This window comes from Neovison vison, chromosome 13 (genome assembly GCF_020171115.1).
Source record: "Neovison vison isolate M4711 chromosome 13, ASM_NN_V1, whole genome shotgun sequence".
Classification (NCBI taxonomy): domain Eukaryota; kingdom Metazoa; phylum Chordata; class Mammalia; order Carnivora; family Mustelidae; genus Neogale; species Neogale vison.
The window spans coordinates 27226153-27248542 of record NC_058103.1 but is presented as its reverse complement, the minus strand read 5'-3'; the positions used below and the strand labels follow the sequence as shown (position 1 = coordinate 27248542).

At 43.9% G+C, this 22390-nt stretch overlaps 1 protein-coding gene across 1 annotated transcript in view; it reads left to right on the top strand.

Moving 5' to 3' along the window:
- The window catches only part of KCNK10 (potassium two pore domain channel subfamily K member 10), a 130700-nt gene that overhangs the window by 80187 nt on the left and 28123 nt on the right, over nucleotides 1–22390 (top strand). Inside the window, exon 4 of the mRNA XM_044230936.1 lies at nucleotides 8411–8571. Coding sequence (XP_044086871.1) covers nucleotides 8411–8571 — 161 coding nt within the window. The remainder of the gene's footprint in view (nucleotides 1–8410; nucleotides 8572–22390) is intronic.

Sequence of the window (22390 nt, the reverse complement as noted above, 5' to 3'; positions counted from 1 at the left end):
CGATAATCAACTTCCTAACTCGTGCGAGTTTCAGAGGCTAAGGATTGTTTTAGAGGTACAGACCTCTTTTACTATTTTTAGACCTAGCCTTCAGGACCTGAAGTGTTCTTTCTACACTGGTGCATTCAAGAAAGTTATATGCAATAAGAAAATTTGGGTTGAAAGAGAAACGGCATTTCTTTTTAGAAAGTCTTTTAATTTAATTATATGACATGCCATGTTCACACTTGCAAATATACAAATATATTAAGATTGGTTATTATAAATTTTGGAGGTTTGCATTGCACTAGTAGGTTTGGGGCCCAGGAGCCTTTTGATACTCCAGACCAGACTGGATCATTTTATTTATTTTATTTTTTTATTATCTTATTTTTTTTAAGGATTTTTATTTATTTATTTGACAGAAATCACAAGTAGGTAGAGAGGCTGGCAGAGAGAAAAGGAGAAGCAGGCTTCCCTCTGAGCAGAGAGCCTGATGTGGGGCTCCATCCCAGGACCCTGGGATCATGACCTGAGCTGAAGGCACAGGCTTTAACCCACTGAGCCACCCAGGTGCCCCCAGACTGGATCATTTTAGTCCACAATATTATAACTCCCAGTGGCCTGGCACCGTTTGGTATAAGGGTAAAATGTGCTATAAAACTCAATGACACCCAAGAGTATCACTGTCCTGGATCAGAAAAGACCAGTGTCGGATTAAATTGTGTTCATCATCCTGGTGTTACTAAGATGGGGATATGTGCCATACGTTTTAGGAGGATTTATAGTAAAATAATTAAAGGTGAGGAAGTCTGGGCCACTTCAAGAGGTACCTTTTGGGAAATGCGATCCAGTACCCAGTGTTGGATCCATGAGACATTAGTGTGTATTAAAGAAGACAGAAAGGGGACGCCTGGGTGGCGCAGTTGGTTGGACGACTGCCTTCGGCTCAGGGCGTGATCCTGGAGTCCCGGGATCGAGTCCCACATCAGGCTCCCAGCTCCATGGGGAGTCTGCTTCGCTCTCTGACCTTCTCCTCGCTCATGCTCTCTCTCACACTCTCTCTCTCTCAAATAAATAAATAAAATCTTAAAAAAAATATATTAAAAAAATAAATAAATAAAAAAAAAAAAAAAAGAAGACAGAAAGGAAAATCCTAATTTTCTTGCTTTATGAAATGGTTAAATCAGGGGTCTGTAGGATGCACTGAAAAACACTATAACTATGCTGGAATGCTCAACTTGTGTGTCAACTTGTTAGGGTCCCAGGGGCTTGGTTTATTAAACAACCATGTTTATTGACCACATGACCTCACGTTATGGGGAATGCTGGTTCCATCTGCCCAAAGAGAAGCATTTGATTTGTAACACTTGCTGCCCTTTGTAGTGTATGTGCCCTGGAACTTTTGAGCAAATCACTCGTAGTCCTTGGCTTCTGCTGCCTGGTGTCCATTCACTTATACACTCTTGTCTCCTGATCACCAGTTCCTAAGTGGCCTTCCTCCACAAGGTTGGCCTCCAGGCCCAAAGGGATGAATTCCCATTTCTAGACCAAGAAATCTAGTGCTTTGCCTGTGTCTGCCCACAGTCCTTCGTTCAGAGATGGATGTGAGATCTAGATTAGGCCACTAAGAAATTCAGTTCCTGGACTTTTGCTTAAACTTTTGAGGAAGTGATTTCCTCTCTTTCTTCCTGGAGGTCAGTCTGGAAGGAGATAGGCCCAGGAGTGGCAGTCATGTTCTTGACTAGAATTCAGATAACATTAAAGAAGCAGCAGAAGAACAGCAGCGTGATAAATGGGGTCCAGCTAACATGTTTTGAACTTTAGTTGAAGCTACCTGCAAGGTGTTAAGAAATAAATGTTGAAACCCTTATTCCCTGGGGGTAGTGATTTCTGTTTTTGTTAAAGCCAGACTGCATTGGGTTTTCTATCACCTAAGACTGAAAAAATCCTAAGTAATATACACTTAAGGGGCAGAGATCACAGAGGGTCCATAAGTGTCCTCTGGCCTCGAAGGCCTGTGCCTGACCCAACACCTCCCCCCCACCTTCTTTGGGCCACTCACTCTTAATGTCTTAGAAAAAACATCTATTGGATGAGCCTCTGGGTAAAGGCATTTTTGTCCTGGCTTCCTGGGAGGCTCTGTTGCTTCTGTTGTGGGAGGCAGGTAAGAAAACCAATGTTTTCTTACATTATGTCGTATCTGTGCATGGGATGAAGACCTTTCCCCCAAACCTGAAGGGAAGGTGGATGCTGAAGGGGAAACTACTACGAAACAAGCATACAAACAAAAAACAGATGAAGATAAAACCCAGCCCACTTTAATATCATGGCTAGGTTTTCTGCTAGAGACTGGGCCCTTGTTCTACACTATGGGTAAAAGCGCTATTTTCTCTCTCACTTTCTCTTTCTCTTCATTGAAAAACAAAGCACTGTAAGTTGAAAACCATTTAGCTGGCTTAATTTTAACTCTAGAGTGGTGGATCTTCGCAAAATCACACAGTTAGAGAATTCTAAATAAAACCTGAGCACAATGATAGTGAGAATAATTATTTGGTGGTAAATTCACTCATCACATATGGTCGCAAGGCTTATAGGAAAGCTCAGAGCCCATGATTCTTCTAGGTCTTGAGAAATTTTCCACTCTTCAGGGTTGTGCGGTGGAGTCGCTGGAGCTGAGAAGCTGTCTTTTCATTATTTGTGAAGTATCCAAACATCAACCTGCTTACTCGAGTTCATATAATTTGTGACGCAATCCTCTAAACATTTTCCCATATTACTAAGGTTCTTTGGAAAACAATTTTTATTGGGTTCCATTGGATATACTACCCACACTATAATCACATACTTCTATTTAGTGAGAGTGTAACATCACAGTGAAAATCTTTGTGTGTCAAGTGTGGTCTTCATCTCTGGTTCTTTCCTTGGGAGGATCCCCAAGGAACTGCGGTGTCAAAGGGCATGGACTTTTTAAAGACTTGCCAAATTGCTTTCCAGAAAGACTCTCATGAGCCACATGAGGTTATGCACTTGCCAGACATAAGAAAAATGTGTTCATTATTTAGAATGTGTATAGAGAGGTCTTAGGAATAACAGTCTTTTCTGAAAAGCGGTAATACGACTCAGTATCAGAGGTCTCTTTTATCTGAAGGTATCAAAGTACTTCTTTTCAAACAAAGTTTTCTTACATTTACATGTACAAGAAGGCTTACAAATTTGTAGCAAAAAGGGATATATTCGGGCACTTCTCCAAACTAGGAGCAATGCCAGAGGAAGACGAAACTCTGTCCAGTCTTTGCTGAGGGTGCCCTGTTCCCTGTCCCCTCTCTCGGTAACTAATTCTGATGTGGGAAAGTCCTACCTGCTCTTGACTGTTGACTCTGCTGGTGGGTTCCCACCAACTAGGGTTTCTAAGCCAGAGGAATGACGCTCACTCCTTTGTTCAGGTGCTTTCCCACAAGCTACTATTCATAAGGGCGGCAAATGATGCTTTCTTATCAACAGTTATGGGATGCTAGTAGATTTCCGTCTTTGAGACATTTTTGGATTGAATCACCTGACTCTACTGAAATCAGAAAGAGCACATGCTCAGGTCCCAGATAGTAGCTAGTAATTGTCACTTGCCCAGACTTAATTAAGAGTTGTACCTGCTGGGGTGCCTGGGTGGCTCAGTGGGTTAAGCTTCTGCCTTCAGCTCAGGTCATGATCTCAGGGTCTTGGGATCGAGCCCTGCATTGGGCTCTCTGCTCAGTAGGGAGCCTGCTTCCCCCTCTCTCTCTGCCTGCCTTTCTGCCTATTTGTGCTCTCTCTCTTTGTCAAATAAATAAGTAAAATATTAAAAAAAAAATTAAAAAAAAAGAGTTGTACCTGCAAAGTACCTGAGTAGCTATTTCTACTTACCCAGCACCTGAACTGGGGGATCACCTGTGGCTTTGGAAGGAGCCGACATTGGGACTAACATTTCCTGAGTGCCCATAGGTGCCAGGCACTGGGATCCATATAATTATCTCACTTAGTCTCTCATTCAGCATATCCAGTAGGTACTGTTATTAGCTCAGATGACTGATGAGAAAACAGAGGCTCCAAGATGTCAAGTAACTTGGCCATTATCTCACGGTTAGTAAGCAGGTGAGCCCAGCTACATTCAGTAGGATGAGCTACAAAATTTGTAGGGCCCAGTATAAAATGAAAATGTGATCCCTTGTTAAAAAATGATTAAGAAGATCAAAATGGGGCGCCTGGGTGGCTCAGTGGGTTAAGCTGCTGCCTTCGGCTCAGGTCATGATCTCAGGGTCCTGGGATCGAGTCCCGCATCGGGCTCTCTGCTCAGCAGGGAGCCTGCTTCCATCTCTCTCTCTCTCTCTGCCTGCCTCTCTATCTACTTGTGATCTCTCTCTCTATCAAATAAAAAAATCTTTAAAAAAAAAAAAGAAGATCAAAATGGCAACAGCAATATCAATAAACCAAGCATGGGGCCCTTCTTAGTGTCGATACACAGATTTCACCCCCAGAGAGCCAGGTTAGCACCCCTAGGCATTCTGGTTCTCGAATGAACACTCTTCACCAAATAACAGGGTTGAATGGCACATGGTTTGGCAAAGGTCCGACTTTGGCATATAAATAGCAAATGGAAGTGTTACACAAGAGCGACTCAGGCAGCCTTCTTTAAACACCAGCTTCCTCTTCAAAAAGGGCCAGGAGTTGTTCTCTGGCTAGAGGTAAACAGAGCCAAGGCCTGCGTTGGTCCTTCTCATTCTTAACAGGCAGCCCTTGCTGGGTTGGTTCTCTCCTACCGAAAGTCACTGTTTGGACTTCTTTTGCTTTCCTTAAAGCCAGTTCTACTGTTCTGGGCTAGTTCTCTCTGGCCAGCCGCCTCTCTTGCCTCCATGTCATCCCATCTCATTCCCCAGATGTTGCTGCCCCTATCTGTGCCGAGAGATTCCCACACCCCAAATGCAGCAGTGGGTGGACCATCCAACTCACTGAGCCAGCCCCATTGGTGGTACAGACATTCTGTCCCTTGTCCTGGCACTGTGGGAGAATGGTGCAGTTTCTGGAGGGAAAACAGGAACCAACCATCTGTTTTCTCCTGGGGCTTAGTTTTCCCGGAAACATTATTACTCAGAAGTGATTTCTTCCTACAGAAAACCCTGGGCAAGATGATCATGGCTAATACTTACTGAGTGCTTACTTTGTGTCATGATTTACATGTATTTAATCTCCACAGGTAACTTATACTTCACATGTAACCCATTTCATCTTTTTTTTAAAGATTTATTTATTTTTTTTAGGGGGAGGGGTAAAGAGAGGAAGAGAGAGAATCCCAAGCAGACTCCCTGCTGGGTGCAGTGTCTGCCATGGGGTTTGATCCCATGACCCTGAGATCATGACCTGAGCTGAAACCAAGAGTTGGTGCCTAACTGACTGAGCCACCCAGGTGCCTCTCTTTTCATCTTTAATAGCTGTGCTGTCAGTAGCCCCATGTCAGAGGAGGAAAGTGAGGCAGAAAGCTTAAGGAACTCCTCAAGATCTGAGAGTCAGGAAGTGGGAGTGTCAGAACAGGAAGCTGTCCAGTCTCCAGTCTATATAACTGTCACCCCTCCTTCAAGGTTCTGCCAAGGATCCTGGGTGGAGGAGCAGAGCAGTCTTATAGGCTCAGTAAAGTTGAGCCAAATATCCAGGAATGTGGCCTTCCCATTGTCTCAGAGCAAAGCCTCAAAGTGTTAAAAGTCTGGAACAACAGGGTTGAGGGTTCCCCTGGGACAGCTTGCCCATATAGTTCCTCAGAGACAAGAGACACACACACACACACACGTACACACACATGTACACACACACAATGCACAAACACAGTGTTACTTAAGAATGGCAATTACCTTATGCCCACTATGAAGTGATGGCCTTGAATATATTTAAAGACTTATTTGAGGGGCGCCTGGGTGGCTCAGTGGGTTAAAGCCTCTGCCTTCGGCTCAGGTCATGATCCCAGAGTCCTGGGATGGAGCCCCATGTCGGGCTCTCTGCTCCGCAGGGAGCCTGCTTCCTCCTCTCTCTCTGCCTGCCTCTCTGCCTGCTTGTGATCTCTGTCTGTCAAATAAATAAATAAAATCTTTTTAAAAAAAAAAGACTTATTTGAGTATTAGCGGATTTTACTTACTGGTGTCCTTACCCAAGATCTTTGTTATAACTTTAACATAGTGTTCTAGTCTGTGAAACACTGAGTAAATAAGGAGTCAATTGTAGTAATAATACTGTGAGTAATACTACTACTTTGCAATCATATAGTACTTTACAACTCACTGATTTTTCCACATGATCCCCGAACCCTCTGATATCGGGGTTTGTGGAGGTTAAGAGACTCTGGGGACAACCAGGTGCAGTGAGGTAGAATTGGACCCGGACCCTCTGTCTTCTCTCTCCTTTGTCATGCTCCTTGGACGCTACCAGCAAGTTCCCAGAACACAGTCCTGACCCAGGCAGGGGGGCGGGTCCTCACCAAAAGCTGGGAGAAGTGTGCACACTTCTTGTCTGGGTTAACGAGACGCCTATTCAGCAGGCTCGAAGCTTCAGTTTGTTTGCCTGTGCTGTGTCTACGCATGTTTCCTTCTGAGATATTGAGAGGGAAGAAAACCTACCTTCCCTGACAGCGATCAGGCGGCTCGGAGACAGTCAAGCAAGAGTCAGAGATGTTTCTGCAAGTCGCCATCGACCTGTGTGAAGGGAAGCTGTGTAGGCACATTTATTCCCTGGGCAACACTTAGAAAAAGGCTTTTGTCCAAGTTCCTGAAAGCACCTGAAAAAAGTTCCAAGAGCCTCTTTTGCACAGTTAAATGAAAACGGTGCTGAGTAAAAGGAACGCAAGAGGAGGAAGGCTTGCCTGAACACTCATCTGAGAAATGGAACCTGTAATTTAGATAATTTCATGATAAAAGGTTTGAGTGATTCTGACAAGAAAATTGAAAAGGAAAATAGCCAGGTGACTCACCACCCAAAAGCAGACGGCAGCAGCGAGTTCCCGAGGCTTGTAGGAGATGCAGGATGGGCAGCATCAACATTGGCCTTGGCCAACGTGCCGCAAGCCTAGCTGCTTGCAACCGTGAACCCAGTAACTCACCCATCGCATGAATTTGGAAACAGGCCCCACCTAACTTACCCTAATAGGGGAGAACTGTTGGGTGACTCTCCAGATGGTAGTTAGCATAAATACTGCAATATTCATTGGCATGAAACTCAATATTGAGAAATTTAGATTCTCATCTCTCTATAACTCATGCCAATACCATAGCCTTTCCCCTTAAGTACTACTTCCCTTAGCCCCATTCACACAGAGGAAGCCCAGTGCTCACTATACAGAATTTACTTACATAATTGCAGAATTTTTAAGAATGCAGATGTTGGTGTTTTCAAGCAGTATTTGAAATACATATTGTAGACATGGCTATAAAAAGATTCTTTTATATTCAAACACCCATTCCACTAATAAACATGTCTTTAGCGCCTGATAGCCCTTGATGAAAGAAGTGAGTGGAAGGAGAAGCAGGACCCAGACACGAAGCAGAGTTCCCAGTCAAGAAAAAAAGAGTCAAGTAGAGCTAAACATCACTGTCAGTGAGGGAAGAGGCACGAGCTTCCTTTGCTGCTCTGCTGTTTTCAGCCTTCTCAGGATGGGGCTATATGATCCCTGGGTCCTTTCTGCATTTGTGCTAGACCACATACCCTGCCTAATGCAGAGCACCCATCAGCCTAGAGAGCCCAATGTGGAAGACAGCCAGTCTGTCAAGTGGAGGGAAGGCTTGTGGGAAGAGACTAAAGGAGAAGCTCTTTTCCAATCTAGAAAGGGCAACGGTGAGCCCTCCTTGGACCCTCACATCTCCCTGAACACATATGTCCAAGATATTTGGTGTTTCTGAAATGGAAGATACTGGTTTTCACCAGCAGTGCAATTCTAGGTGACTGTGAATTTCCTAAAATGTAATCTAATTAAACACATTAAGATCCAGGAAGGCTGGATCTCCTTGAAACTCTTTCTAGGGAGAGAAGGAAGAGAAGTAATGGAACAATGTTATGAATGTTAGATTTTTTTAAAAATTGTTTTATTTATTTGACAGAGAGAGACAAAGCGAAAGAGGGAACATAAGCAGGGGGAGTGGGAGAGGGAGAAGCAGGCTTCCCGCTGAGCAGGGAGCCTGATGCAGGGCTCGATGCCAGGATCCTGGGATCATGACCTGAGCTGAAGGCAGACATCTAACCGACTGAGCCACCCAGGCATCCCCTGAGTGTTAGATTTTTGATGATGCTCCTTTCCCTGAAGCTTGTGCAGCGGGATTGCATAGAAACCCTTTAAGAAATCTGTGGATTCTTTGATTCAGCTCTTTCATTTCTTGGCCACCTCACCACTCTTTCTCTCTCTCTTTTTACTGTTTCTCACCAGGGTATGGGAATATTGCTCCAAGCACTGAAGGAGGCAAAATCTTTTGTATTTTATATGCCATCTTTGGAATTCCGCTTTTTGGTTTCTTATTGGCTGGAATTGGAGACCAACTTGGAACCATCTTTGGGAAGAGCATTGCAAGAGTGGAGAAGGTCTTTCGAGTGAGTACCACATCTTTTTAAACCCTCACCTCTGCAATCCAACTGGCTTTTTAGCCCAACAGGATCTAGAATGAATGATTAGGGTGTTATCATATCATTGTCATTTTTTTAAAAAATATTTTTTTATTTTTTTATTAACATAGAATGTGTTATTAGCCCCAGGGGTACAGGTCTGTGAATCACCAGGTTTACACACTTCATAGCACACACCCTCCCCAATGTCCATAACCTCACCACCGTCTCCCTCCCCTCTCCCCCCAGCAACCCTCAGTTTGTTTTGTGAGATTAAGAGTCTCTTATGGTTTGTCTCCCTCCAGATCCCATCTTGTTTCATTTATTCTTTTCATTGTCACTTTTAATGGAAGAGTTTTATGTCATAATCGTATTTTCTGTTTTGGCCAATGGTAGTCACAAGTACTGTGCCTAAACTCCCTTCTCTTTAGCAGTTTCCTTCTTTACAGTGGTATTTCTGGAATCACAACACAAGAGGGTTAAGTATAGGTGGTCCCAAATGAGGTTTTCTGAAGATAGGAGGCGTACTTAGTTCCATCTTAAAGAGGAAAGATAGGTTGCTAAGTGTATTGGCAATAACGTAAAGAAGTAAATCCATTTGTTTTGTTATTGGAAACTCTTCACTCCTTTTTATTTCTAGTTCTGGTATCTTTAGGCTGATCCTGGCTTCCAAGACCTCTTCCAGAAGCCTGCCTTTTCCAGATTCTGCCGTTATGCTTTGTATCTGTCTCTTCATGGCCTCACCCTCTCTGTCCTCTCACTTCTGAGTGCTCTCTCAGCAGTAGCATGTACTAACTTATACTAAGCTGTTGATGATTGCCATTATCTTAGTGGGTTTTTTCTTCCTGGGAATACTTACCTTTAAACAAGGGACAAAAACTCAACTCAAGGAATTTATTTACTAAAGATGGCATTCCTGGCCTCAGTGATGTGTTTTTGGAGAAGATGCCATTGACTTGGGCTTCTCAATGCCCTTTAACTAACACTTATCTATATGATCTCACAGGAAAGTTGTTTGGCTCAGGCATAACATCATTTCTGCTTTCTTTTTCGTTATTGACCTAGTTCTCGAGTCTTTCAAACCTTCTTCAGGGAATTGTTTCTGATGATGACTTAATATTTAAAAGTGACTATTTGAGACCTTTTTGGAATCTAGCAATGATGGGTAAAGATAGATCAGTGGTGAGTTCTAACGCAGCACTTGTTTTTCTCTCGGAGACAAGAACACGACTTCTCTTCAGGAAAAGACAGGGGTGCTCCCCAGGTGAGCGGTTTCAGGTTTGAGAGAGCAGAGGAATGGGGTAGGAGAACTAGCTTAGAGCTATCTTTAATGAGCTCAGTGATCCTGGGTGAGCGACCTCAGTTTACTCATCGGTGAGAAAGAGGAGGATAGAATTCGAATCTACTTTAGAAGGTTTTGGTGATGATTGCGTGGAATGATGTATGGAAGAGAGCTTGTGAGGGGCCAGACACATAGAGTTCAGATCTGCTGTGTATATGTGTTCCCAAAGAAGCCCTTACTAGCAGCCTAGCCACCCATTTGATTTCCTCTGAGGAGCTCAGCGGTGCGTGGATATTCCTGGAATGTCCCACAACCTTTGCTCCCAGGTGCTGGCTGGCCAGCTGGCTCATTAGAGCATAGACTTGGGCTCAGTGGTCACCATGGAAACCGTCAAGGCTCAGCTTTTCTGCTTCTCAGATGTTCAGGTCTCCCTAAACCAGACATGGCAAGTCTCCATCTCGAAACCCATCTCCAGGAGCTGTTTTGAGCTTCTCGGAGGTGCCCTGTTAGCCAGGGCCTCACAGCTTTCCAAGTTAGACAGGAGTCTGGTGGATAGAACACTCAGAACAGGATTCAAATGGAGAAACGACTGACCCGGCATTTTTATTTTTATGTAGCTTCTCTGGATCTAAGTTTCCTTATTTGTAGAAAGAAAGGATTGCACTAAAAGCTTTTGAAATTCCCCATTTAGAAAAAAAAATTAGTTACTATATTCTAAATGAAGGAAGAGATTGCCATCATTGTGACCACATCTGCTACTGAATTGGGGGACTAGTTTCCCCTAATGAATTTCAAACTACAAGTAGAGAGTATAAGTCTCCTTCCCTTTAAGTTGCCTCTCAGATGGGTGGTTCGAAGGACTCTGGGACAGGGCCTTAAAAACCCTGCATTTTGTTTTTATGCTGATGCCACTCAGTTCCTTGCATTGCCATCAAAGCCTGGGAGTCTTTTAGGAAGGAAACCGCAGTGTGTTATGGAATTGGCAGCCTGCGATGTATGCATTTGCAGAACATCGGAGGAGGGTGCTGTTGGAAGGGGTGACTGAGTTCCAGGAGGAGGAGAAGCGTGCTTCCTGAATACACAAACAACCCATCTGCACTTCGCTGGCTGCCTGTAGTTTTGGTGGAAAATCTCAGAGCGCTTTGCCATTCATTTAAATGACATCTCAAAGGCCAGCTACTCTTAGATGATTACTTGAAAACTGAACATTTTTAAAAATTTTATAAACTTCGTTGAAATTGGAGGTTGTGGATTTTTAGTTCCTGTGGGGAAGATACATTCCCCCCCCCATCCATTTAAGGATTAAGTCTTTTTCTTCATCTGCTGTGTTTTCTCTCAGCTATAGGGAAGAGATGATTTTTAGTGGAGTAAAGATAAAATATAAATTAAGCCTTCTGGGTGCCTGTGTTCTGAGGTGACATGATCTGGGTCCTTCTCCCTTATCCCAGGTCTGAGCCTCATTTTAAAGAGTTGCTGGAGGTTAATGCATTATTTAGGAATGCTTTTGGCTGCAGAGTAATACAATACCACCTACTGGGGTTTATAGCAGATGAATAAATAAAATCTTTTTTCCCCTTCTTTTTTTTTTTCTTCTGAAATCAGAAATAATTGAAAAATGGGGGAGTCAGATGAAGTTTAAGAAGTCGGCTTTATTGCTGATAAACTGATCGGAGGATATAGCTTTTTTTTTTTTAAGATTTTATTTATTCATTTAAGAGAGAAGGAGAACATAAGCGGAGGTACACAGAGAGAGGGAGAAGCAGACTCCCTGCTGAGCAGGGAGCCCGACATGGGGCTCCATCCCAGGACCTGGAGATCACAACCTGAGCCCAAGGCAGACCCTGAACAGACTGAGCTACTAGCTGTCCTATAGCTTTGGTTTTGATGCTAAAGACTTATTAACCACTTCACCCTGAATCAGAAGGACTTCCCTGCTGTATTAGTTTTCTCTGGATGTATAACAGATTATCACAAGTGCAGAAGCTTTAAACAACACCCGTTTATCATAACACAGTGCTGTAGGTCAGAAGTCCAGGTGGGCTTGGCTGGGTGCTGGGCTCAGCAGAGCATGGGACTGAAATGAAGGTGTTGGCTCAGTTGGGCTCTGGATCTGGGGAAGAATCTGCTTCCACTCGCATTCAGATTTTGGCAAAAATCAGTTGCCAGTGGTCGTGGGACTGAGATTCCTGTGTCCTTGCTGGCTGTCAGGCGGAGGCCACCCGTTCTCAGTTTCTATGAGATGTCTAAATTCTTTGGCACATGGCCCCTCCATCTTTCAAGCGAACATGGGATTCTTCTGGTGTTTTGTATCTCTCTGACTTCCCTTTGTCTCTCTGCCACCAACCTAAGAAAGTGCCCTGCTTTTAAGGCTCCTGTGATTTGATCAGGCTTATGTGGATAATTTTCCTATCTTAAGGTCAACCATGCCATATGGTATATCATAGTTATGGGAATGGTAGCTCATCACAGCAGAGGTCCTGGGGATTAGGGTGGGTTATTTTAATGGGCCATTTTAGAAATTCCATCTCTTCTAGTCATCAGCAGCTCAGGCCCCGTCAATGAGAGCAGGGTCAGCCCCAGTAACCTTGCTAAATCATAGAGAGAAAATCAAAGTATACCTCTATGTAGCAGATAGTTTCAGATGGGAGAAGAAGGGCACTTAGGTGAAGGAGCTCAGTCCCTTCCACCAAGGCCACCTGTAAGTCACTTGTCTGACTGAGTCACCAGAATGTTCCTCTGGCTGAGGTCCTTTCACGTGGAACATGAGTTCAGGAAGATAGACATTGCCCCAGCACTGATTAACCATGAGTTAAAGTTCAACACTTACTTATCTTGCATAGCGAGAAGCCTGGAGGAAGGTTGTTTCCGGTTTGGTGCAGTGAGAAGTTGAGGATCGTTGTACCATTTCTGATGTGCAGACTTTTCCCCCTACACCACCAAGCAATTCTTTGATACCAGCTGGTTGTCTTACGGTTCAACTGAATTCTGACTCTATCTACCTGGAGGTAACATCAGATCCCGTAGGTTAAGGGCTCAGTCCCAAGATGGCCCTTCACTTCAGATGCCAGGCATGAGTCCAGGTTGTTCCCTGTGCTTCTGACCACATGGCTGTCCATCACAGATTCCCACAATCCTTCCCTTGGGTTCAATAAATCTGCTCACAGAACTCAGGAAACCAGTGTACTCACTAGATTACAAGTTTGTTTCAAAGGATTGTAAAGGATATAAGTCAACAGCCAGATGAGAACATGCGTAGAGAGGCTCTGAATAAAGGAGCCTCTGTCCCTGTGGAAGTTGAGGCCTGACACAGTAACACATAGACACTTTCTTATTCACCAGCCTAGAAACTCCTAGAATTGCCTCCTTTTGGGTTTTTATGGAGGCTTCACTACCAAGGCATGATTGATTCAATCATTGGCCATTAGTGATTGATTCAACCTTCAGACCCTTCCCACTCCTCAGAATCAGGGGGTGGGATTGAAAGTTTCAAATGTCTATTTCTGGTTGGTTCCACTGGCAACCAGCCCCCATCCCTAGGTGATCCAAATGTCACTGATGTAACAAAAAACACCTTTGTCACTGTCATCACAGGAAATTCCAAGGGTTTTAGGACCTTTGTGCCAGTCATGGGAGGAAGACCAAATGTTTGTTTCCTGTTATGAATCACAACTCCACATGAGTTTACCCATGTTTTGTTCTCTCTTTCTGCTCTGCTGTCCTTGGCATATTATCCTTTCAACATGGTTTGCAAGATGGCTGCCTCAGGACTAAATATCATGTTTTCACTCAGTCACATTTAAGGCAAGACAAATGTCTCCTTTTATGGGAGAAAAACCTTCCCTAGAAGTTACCCTGCAGACTTCCCTCTGTCTCACTGACCAGGACTGGGTCATGTGACCATTCCCACCTACAAGGGAAGTTAAGAAAGTGCGTATCTGACAGAGAAGCATGGGATCCATTGACTGAGACCCGTGGTTCTCAAAGTCTGGTTCCCTGGACCATCAGCATCAGTATTCTCCTGGAACTTGTTAGAAATGAAAATTCTTACCAAAACGGAGGTCCAGCAATCTGTGTCTACCAAGCTTTATGGGTGATTCTGATGCCTGCTAAAGTTTCAGAACCTTTGGCACAGAGGAATCATCTTCGTCTCCTGGGGATGACTATCTTGCTATGAGGAACAAAATGAGAATTCTGGTAGCAAAGAAGTTGGGGTAAACAAATGACAGCATCTGGGTCAGGTGCCAGTTAACTACTAGCTGCACAGACCACTCATAGGGAAGCTATCGTCCCTCCTTGTCACAACTCAGGTGGTCTTTGGGATTCTTGAATCTGTCAGGGAAGACTAACTTATGCTGGGGTATCCAACAATCCTATCTTTCTCCCACCCTTGCAAGAGCTGTTGTAACCCTGGGAACCCACCAGGCTGAGGAAGAGAGCTGGGCATTGCACCCTGGCCCTTAGGAGCTTCTGTCTTTTGGCCCATTGGCTCCAACTAATCACTCAGCCCCACCCAACCACAAAGGGGGCCTGGAATGCAGTGTTTGAGCTCCAGGAAGTTATTTCCAGGATGAGAAAATGCGTGAGTACAAGTGATGTCCAGGATTATCTGTGTACTCCCCTCTAGGGTGATAAGCATCCTTAAAATTTAGGTGCAGTTGGCCTTTGGGTCACTCTTTGGGGAACACTACTCTGTGAGGCTCATTTCACATCTGAGAAACAGAGCCCATGATTAGTTAAATGACGTGCCTAGATCCACATAGTGAGTTGGGGGTATACCCTGGACTTGAGCCAGTAATCCTGACTTAACCTCTTCCAGGTGGGCCAAAAATATTCACTGTCAAATATATTTAATCCATGCTAGGAAACCAACGTAGAGTGTAAGATTTTTGAGCATGTCGTGCTAACTTATGGAGATGATTTATAAGTATTTTTAGAACATAAAGTAAAAATAATTCTTCCTGGGTTTCCAGAGGGAAATCTGGGCAGTTAGCAAGGAAGATAATTATTTGGGATTTTAAATAAGGCTGGCCTTGGGTTCTGAAGCAGATTTTGGAAGCGGGAAGCTTCTCCCTTTCCCTGCTGTGGGCTGGCTCTTCTGCTGGGCCAGGCCGAGTATCACCTGATAGGATGGTATAGGAAACCTGGTCAGATTTGGGACTGGATCCCATTTTCTTGCTCCGAGCTGGACTTTGGCCTCTGGTGGGAAGCAGCTGCCTCTCTTTATCTGGCTGAACAACAAGCTTTTTTGATATTACCTTTAAAACCAAGAGACACCCTTTTTCTTCTTTGGCCTCTTACCCTCCATGGTTATAGCAGAAATGTTTATTTGGAGCCAAAGGAGCTTTGGTGTAGCTGACAAATAATAACACATTACCCTAGGCTTATCAGTGCCATGATTGTTTGGGGACTTTAGAGGCTGTGAGATGCTTAAGATGGGGTGATGACAGTCTCAATCTGCTAAAGATGTTCAATTAGTGGGCTAATCAATCACTTTGGATTGCAGGCAGGGGCTGGTGGTGGAAGCCAAGGACTGCTGGGGGCCCTTGCCATGTGCCTGGCATGAGTCAGGGAAGGACTCTGAAGGGCACACATGGCAGGAGCCTTCTGTTACTTGCAAGTGCTCTTTGAGCTAGCCCCTGGGGGCTACTGGCTTAACTCGAAAGAACTGTCATTTCAAGAAGAGAAAAGCTCTTGTTTTGGAAACTGGGTATTCTTTTCAGCTCTGTGGGTTCAGCTACAATTTCTGGTTCTACCAGTAGTGGAGACACTCATCCAGTATTAGTTATGTACACCAGCCTAAAGGGGCGGGGGGAGGGCGAGGTGGTGGGCTGAGAGTGCCCAAGTGTGAGTGTGTGTGTATGTGTGTGTGCACATACGTGTATGTGTCTGTTTGCCTCTGTATCACACCTACACTGGTGTATACTGTATTGAAAATTCCTGACACATAATTCAGTGGAATTCATGCTACGTGGATCGTGTGGGTTTATTTTGATCAGAGAGAAGATCCTGGTTTTAATGTGAACAATTGCTTTCTTACTTTCCCTCAGGGACTGGAAGGGGGTGGGAGGTAATCGTTTTAAAAACAATTTCAAGGAAGGTAAATATTTTTAAAGCTTTATCAAGCAGGCCTCTTCTAAATTAGTTTAAGGATATTGTCCGGCTTTAATGATAAGCATGGATGTGAACTTGAGACAAATCCATAAATGACATTCATAAACCAGACTGCACAACATCTGTTTGTTTTTTTTTTTAAGATTTTATTTCTTTATTTGAGAGAGAGAGAAAGAGAGAGAGAGAGAGAGCACGAGCAGGGGGAGAGGCAAATGGAGAGGGATAGGTAGACTCCCCGCCGAGCAGAGAGCCCGATGTGGGACTCGATCCCAGGCCCCTGAGATCATGACTTGACTGGAAGGCAGCTGCTTAACCGACTGAGCCACCTGGGTACCCCACTGAACAACATCTGTTAATGACAGACTGTGAATCCATGAATGACCCCCTCTTTTCTCTCTTCCTGTAAGTCAAGGTTGCTCAGCCTTGGCATGATCGACACTTGGGACTGGATTATTTTCATGAGTCCTGCCTTGTGCATTGTACAATGTTTGGTGGCATCTCTGGCTTCCATTCCTAGATGCTGGGGCCATGAGTGCCCCCAGTTATGACAACCAAAAACATCTCTGTACATTAATAAATGTCCCTTTGGGGCAAAATTGGCCCAGTTAAGCCATAGCTCTGCTGAAATGTGAGGGGTCAGTTGCCTCACAGGTCCCAAGATGCAGGCCCAGCTCCCCTGGCTAAATCTTCCACTTGATTCCAGGGTCCCTACCAATGGTCTTAACTGCTTCTTCAGCATTGGTGCCGTTCCTGCCCAGAGCTCTCCTCTCTGGGTCCTTAAAGAGAGCTTTAGAAATGTTATTCTCTGGGAATAAGATCATTTCTCCCCCATGAAGGAAAATGCCTGGGGCCTGACCCTGATGATATACATACAGTGATTGTTCTGGCTGGCATTTTTTAGCAGACAAACCATCTCAGCACTGATGTTAGCTGACCCCGTAAGGACCAATCGATTGTGTGATTCTTCATCTCTCTTGGTTCATCTTTGGGAGCTTGCTGGTGTCTGTTTGGTGTTTCCTGTTACCATCTGAGATCGCTGTAGGCTTTAATGGCTTTTAAAATGCGTTTTACTCTTTTCTATAAACATTAAAGCTCTCAAACTCTGCCTAAAATATAACTATGTAAAATACTACCCACATAGTATTTAACATTTAAACATTTTTAGGGCAGCTTTAACAAAGTCTTTCTCTCTCTGGTAAGCTTTAATCGCAGGTAGCTTCTGGGAATCTGATTGTTACTTAGGGATGGCCAATCACTTGTGAACTCCTATGTGTAGGACCTTTGTAGAGAGTCTTGGATTTGTCATTTGGCCAGTAGGATTTAGTTGATGTCAGACTGAGTATTATGGCACTTCAGTAGCGAAGTCTAGAGATGAGTTACTAATTTGCTTCGAGAGTTTACAGTATGCTGGACTGTGGGTTGTGAGCTTCACCCAAAGTCATCTGCACTACAGCCTTTCCAGAGAGACCATTATCATCTTCTTAATCTTATGAGGCTGGAATGCTTAGACTGCTCTGTGACCTGCCCAAGGTCACCCAGCCCATTAGCAATAGAGCAAGGATGCCAAAGCAGGTGGCCATGCCCCAGTGTGCAGGCAGAGACTTAGTCTTTCTACTCTCCTTCCTTCCTTCTTTCTCTTGTAAGGTAGGGTTGGCATCTGATGGTTCAGAAGAGTCTCCATGAAAGATTTTGTAAGACCTGGGGACAGATCAAGATGGCTTGTTGAGAAAAAGTTAATATTGGCCTTGTCTTTCTCTGCTTTCCAAAGGTTTTGGTTTTCCAACCTCATATGATCTGTCAATACTTTGAGTTGGACAATAGCCTCTGATTCTTCTCTGTGCACCTGTGCTATCTCCCTACTATTGGTTCATTATTAGCAAAAATCTCTTTCTTGCTGTTCCCTTGTCTTGGACATTCACCTAGGATTTAAATGCCCCTTTGCTCATGTCTAGTTTGTGACTAATGCAGAGGTGAGCTCATAAAAGAGGGGCTTATCCCAATGGCTGCCTTGTCTTGGGCCACCTGCGAGAGAGAAGTTGCCAGGCAGATGATATTCTGCAGTCTCTGCTCTTTACCTCATTGCCCACTCATACAACTCACTTAGTGTTGACAATAAGAGGAACACAAAGCTCAAAGTCAAGCCTCTTGGTGATCTGAGACTGTTGGTCTTCCCTCAAAAGCGTCTCTTTTTCCTGGTTTTATGGGGTTGTCTCAACACTCTGCTTCAATGGTTTTAAGAATGTGGAGTTTGAGGGAACCGACACCAAGACCTTAATTCTCAGTGGGGATTTAACTCAGTCCTAAACTCAAGAGATGTTGTAGAAGAAGCTTTTCCTCAATGGTCATCCAGTGGAGGAAAGTCTGGGGAAGATTTTTATGGATATTCATTATCTGTTAGGACTTGCCCATTGAACACATGATCACTTTCTAGAATCTCAGGGGTATTAAGACATTTTATATCTGCATGTTGGGGCCACTGCAAGTCCAGTGATGCTTTAGATCTACCACATGGTAACCTTTTTCTAAAACTTCCAGGCACTGGGTGGCTCAGTTGGTTAAGTGTCTGCCTTCAGCTCAGGTCATGATCTTAAAGTCCTGGGATCGAGTCCCGCATTGGGCTCCCTGCTCAGCAGGGAGACAGCTTCTCCCTCTCCCCTACTCCCTGCTTGTGATCTCTCTGTCTCTCTCAGATAAATAAATACAATCTTTAAAAAATAAAGCTTCCAGGTACTTTTGAGTTAATGAATTTAATGCGAGAATTTTATTAGGACTCACATTTTTTTTTTATTAGTCTCATAAAACCAGCTTAACAGGTGGATGATGATTTCCCATATTCACCCATCATCACCAATTTTCACAGGCTAGTTTGGTCACGCTGGAAGGCACTGATATAATAGAGTAATAATCCTTTGCCTTTTTATAGAACTCTTTTCTCTTTTTTGGTTACATATGTCAATGTTAAAAAAAAGTGTTTTTCTTTTTTTCTTTGCACGTTTAGCCTCATACTACTTCTGTGAGTCAAGCAAGTAATAACCCACTCCAGTGTAGCTTACAACAAATTAAAATTGAGAAACGCCCTTGTCAAGCTGAGTCTGCCCATCACAGTGCTGGGTATATGATCAGCATATTTATACCAGGGCAGCAACGAACGTGAGTTCTAAGCAACTGCATGTCAGTAGTCATTGATAAATTTCCCATTGCTTGAGGGAAGGGAGATTGTTTAGAAGACATCCAGGTTCTGAGAGCTCTGTGTAAGGCAGGGCTGGCTGAGTTCAGTCTAGCCTAGGACATGTGCATTCCTGTTAGAGGAAACACACTTTGTCTTTCTGGCGTAAATGCTTTGCTTTTTATTTTCTGCAAAGAGCTTCATTTGTGCATCACAGCCTTTCTGACTTAATGGTTTTGCACCGTGTCTTGGGAGTTCACTGCTGAGATCTTGCTAGCACAGAACTGTGGTTCTCACCCTGTGGGCAGTTCTCACCCTGTGGGCAGTGGGTTTGTAGGGGCCTGAGGTGCTATTTTAAAGGATCAGAGAATTACTTTTTGTGCTTCAAACATGGCAGGTAGACAGAATAAATAGTACACCTTAGCATATATACTACCCTTTTTCGAACATACGTGGAGGAATTATTAAGAATTCAACCATGAGAGAGAGACTATGGACTCTGAAAAACAATCTGAGGGTTTTGAAGAGGCGGGGGGTGGGAGGTTGGGGGAACCAGGTCGTGGGTATTGGAGAGGGCACGGATTGCATGGAGCACTGGGTGTGGTGTAAAAACATTGAATACTGTTACACTGAAAATAAATTAAAAAATTAAAAAAAAAAAGAATTCAATCAGTGGGCACAAAACATTCTATTGTGTGGGTATTGAGGAATTTCTTTCTAATGTTTAAAAGGGATTCTTATACTCAAAAAAGTTGAGTACAAAGGGACTGAGCAAAACTGGCTTTTCAAATCAGCGCTTTTTCCTTGTTGTTCTGTTTTTTTTTGTTTGTTGTTTGTTTGTTTTTTTCCCACGGAATTAACATTTTTGTCCTGGCCATTGTCACTGTTTCAAAGAGGTTCTCTTCTCATTTAAGGTAACCCCAGGAGTAAGTGGGATAATTTAGAACCTTGCTTCAATGTTTTTCCTTATGCATATTTTTTTTTCCTGCGGGAAATTTACCATTTTCACCATTTAAAAATGTACAGTTCAGCGGCATTAACGACATTCACATTGTTGTGCAAACGTCACCACCCCTCCCCTCCAGAACTTTTTCATCCTTGCACACTGAAACACTGTACTCATCCGACACTCACTCCTCACTCTGCCCTCTCCCAGCCCCCTGGCAACTGCTGTTCTATTTTATGTCTTTGAGAATTTGACCACTCTGGAGACCTCCTATAAGTGGAATTGGGCAGGACTTGTCCTTTAGTGACTGCTTTGTTTCATTAGCGTCATGTCTTTAAGGAGTCCTGCATGTTGTAACACAAGTCACAATTTCCATCCTTTTTAAGGCTCAGCGATATTGCATTCTGTGTATATACCAGGTTTTTGTTTATCTGTTCAACCACCAATGGACACTTGGGTTGCTTCACCTTTTGGCTGTTGGGAATAATGGGACTATGAGCACAAGAGTGCAAATATCTCTCTGAGTCCCTGTTTTCAGTTCCTTGGAGCCAGACCTAGATGTGGAATTCCTGGGTCATACGGTCATTCTATGTTAACAGTTTGAGGAGCGGCCAGACTGTTTTGCACAATGCTGCACAATTTTACATTCCCACTAGCAAAGCACCCAGGTTCCAATTTCTCTACATCCTCGCCAGCACTTGTTTTCTGCTTTTTTTCTTTTTCTTCCACTTTCAAAGGCTGCAGAGACAGCATTTGATAAATCGCTGCTTCCTCCTCATGTCCTGGCTGCCCCAACAGATGCCGTCCGGTCACGCTGGAGGCATAATGGCAAGGCGGTGCCTTGGGGCTCACCTCCCTCTTGCACCTGCCCTCCTAGCTCCCCACCCTCTGCTCCCTCTGCGTCCCTGTGCTTTTCCCCGTTGTGCTTCCTCAGCTCCGGCCCTGCAACAGAGCTTCTGGCAGGGAGGGTGGCCTGACGCCAGGCCAGCTGGGGTCTCTGCATGCTGGGGACGTCCGGTGTCCACCTGGCCTTGCTGTTGCTCTGACACTGTTTTATCTGCCTCTCAATGTTTCATTCTCCAGCTTCCCATTGTGGCTGCTCCTTCCTACCTCTCCCCGGGTCACTTTGATAAGCCATTATCAAATAATGCCTTCCGGGTTCTCAACACTGGGGTATGTGATGAGGCACAGGAGACCCTCCTTCCCCGGGAAGAAACAGACATATATAAAGACTGACGTCCATGATGAGATGGGGGCCCAGGTAGACTCCCTCTAGAGCCACTGCCTCAGTGCCTAAGCCCTGATCCACCACTTACCGGCCATGTGCCTTGGGCTATGCCCCTTTTTCTTTAAAAATTTTTTTTTAATTTTTAAAATTAAGCTTTTAATTTAAATTCCAGTATAGTTAACATACAGTAGTATATTAGTGTCAAGTATACAATATAGGGATTCAGCCCTTCCTTGCAACACCTGGCGCTCATCACGGCAGGTGTACTACTGAATCCCCATCATCTATTTCACCCATCCGCCCCCCTCCCCAGGAACCATCCGTTTGCTCTCTATGGTTAAGAGTCCGATTCTTGGTTTGTCTCTCTGTCTGTTTTTTCTCTTTGCTCATTTGCTTTATTTCTTAAATTTCACATATGAGTAAAATCATATGATATTTGTTTTTCTCTGACTTATTTTGCTTAACATTGTACCTTCTAGCTCCATCCATATTGTTGCAACTGGCAAGATTTCATTCCCTTTTATGGCTGAATAATATTCCAATGTGTATGTGTGTGTGTATCTGTGTGTGTGTGTGTATGTACACATTACATCTTCATTATCCATTCATCAATGGACACTTGGGCTGCTTCCATAATTTGACTATTGTAAATAATGCTGCTATAAACATAGAGATTCATGTTCCCCTTAGTTAGTGTTTTTGTATTTTTTGGGTAAACGACCAATCATGTGATTACTTGATCGTAGTTCTATTTTTTAATTTTTTAAGGACCCTCCATACTGTTTTCCATAATGTCTGTTACCAGTTTGCGTTCCAAGCAACAGTGCATGAGGGTTCCTATTTCTCCATATCCTCGCCACAGCTATTGTTTCTTATGTTGTTAATTTTAGCCGTTCTGACAGGTGTGAGGTGATATCTGTGGTTTTGATTTGCATTTCCCTGATGATGAGTGATGTTGAACATCTTTTCATCTGTCTGTTGGCCCTCTGGATGTCTTCTTTGGAGAAATGTCTCTTTGTGTCTTCTACCCATTTTTAAATTAGATTATTTCTTTTTGGGGTGTTGATTTTTATA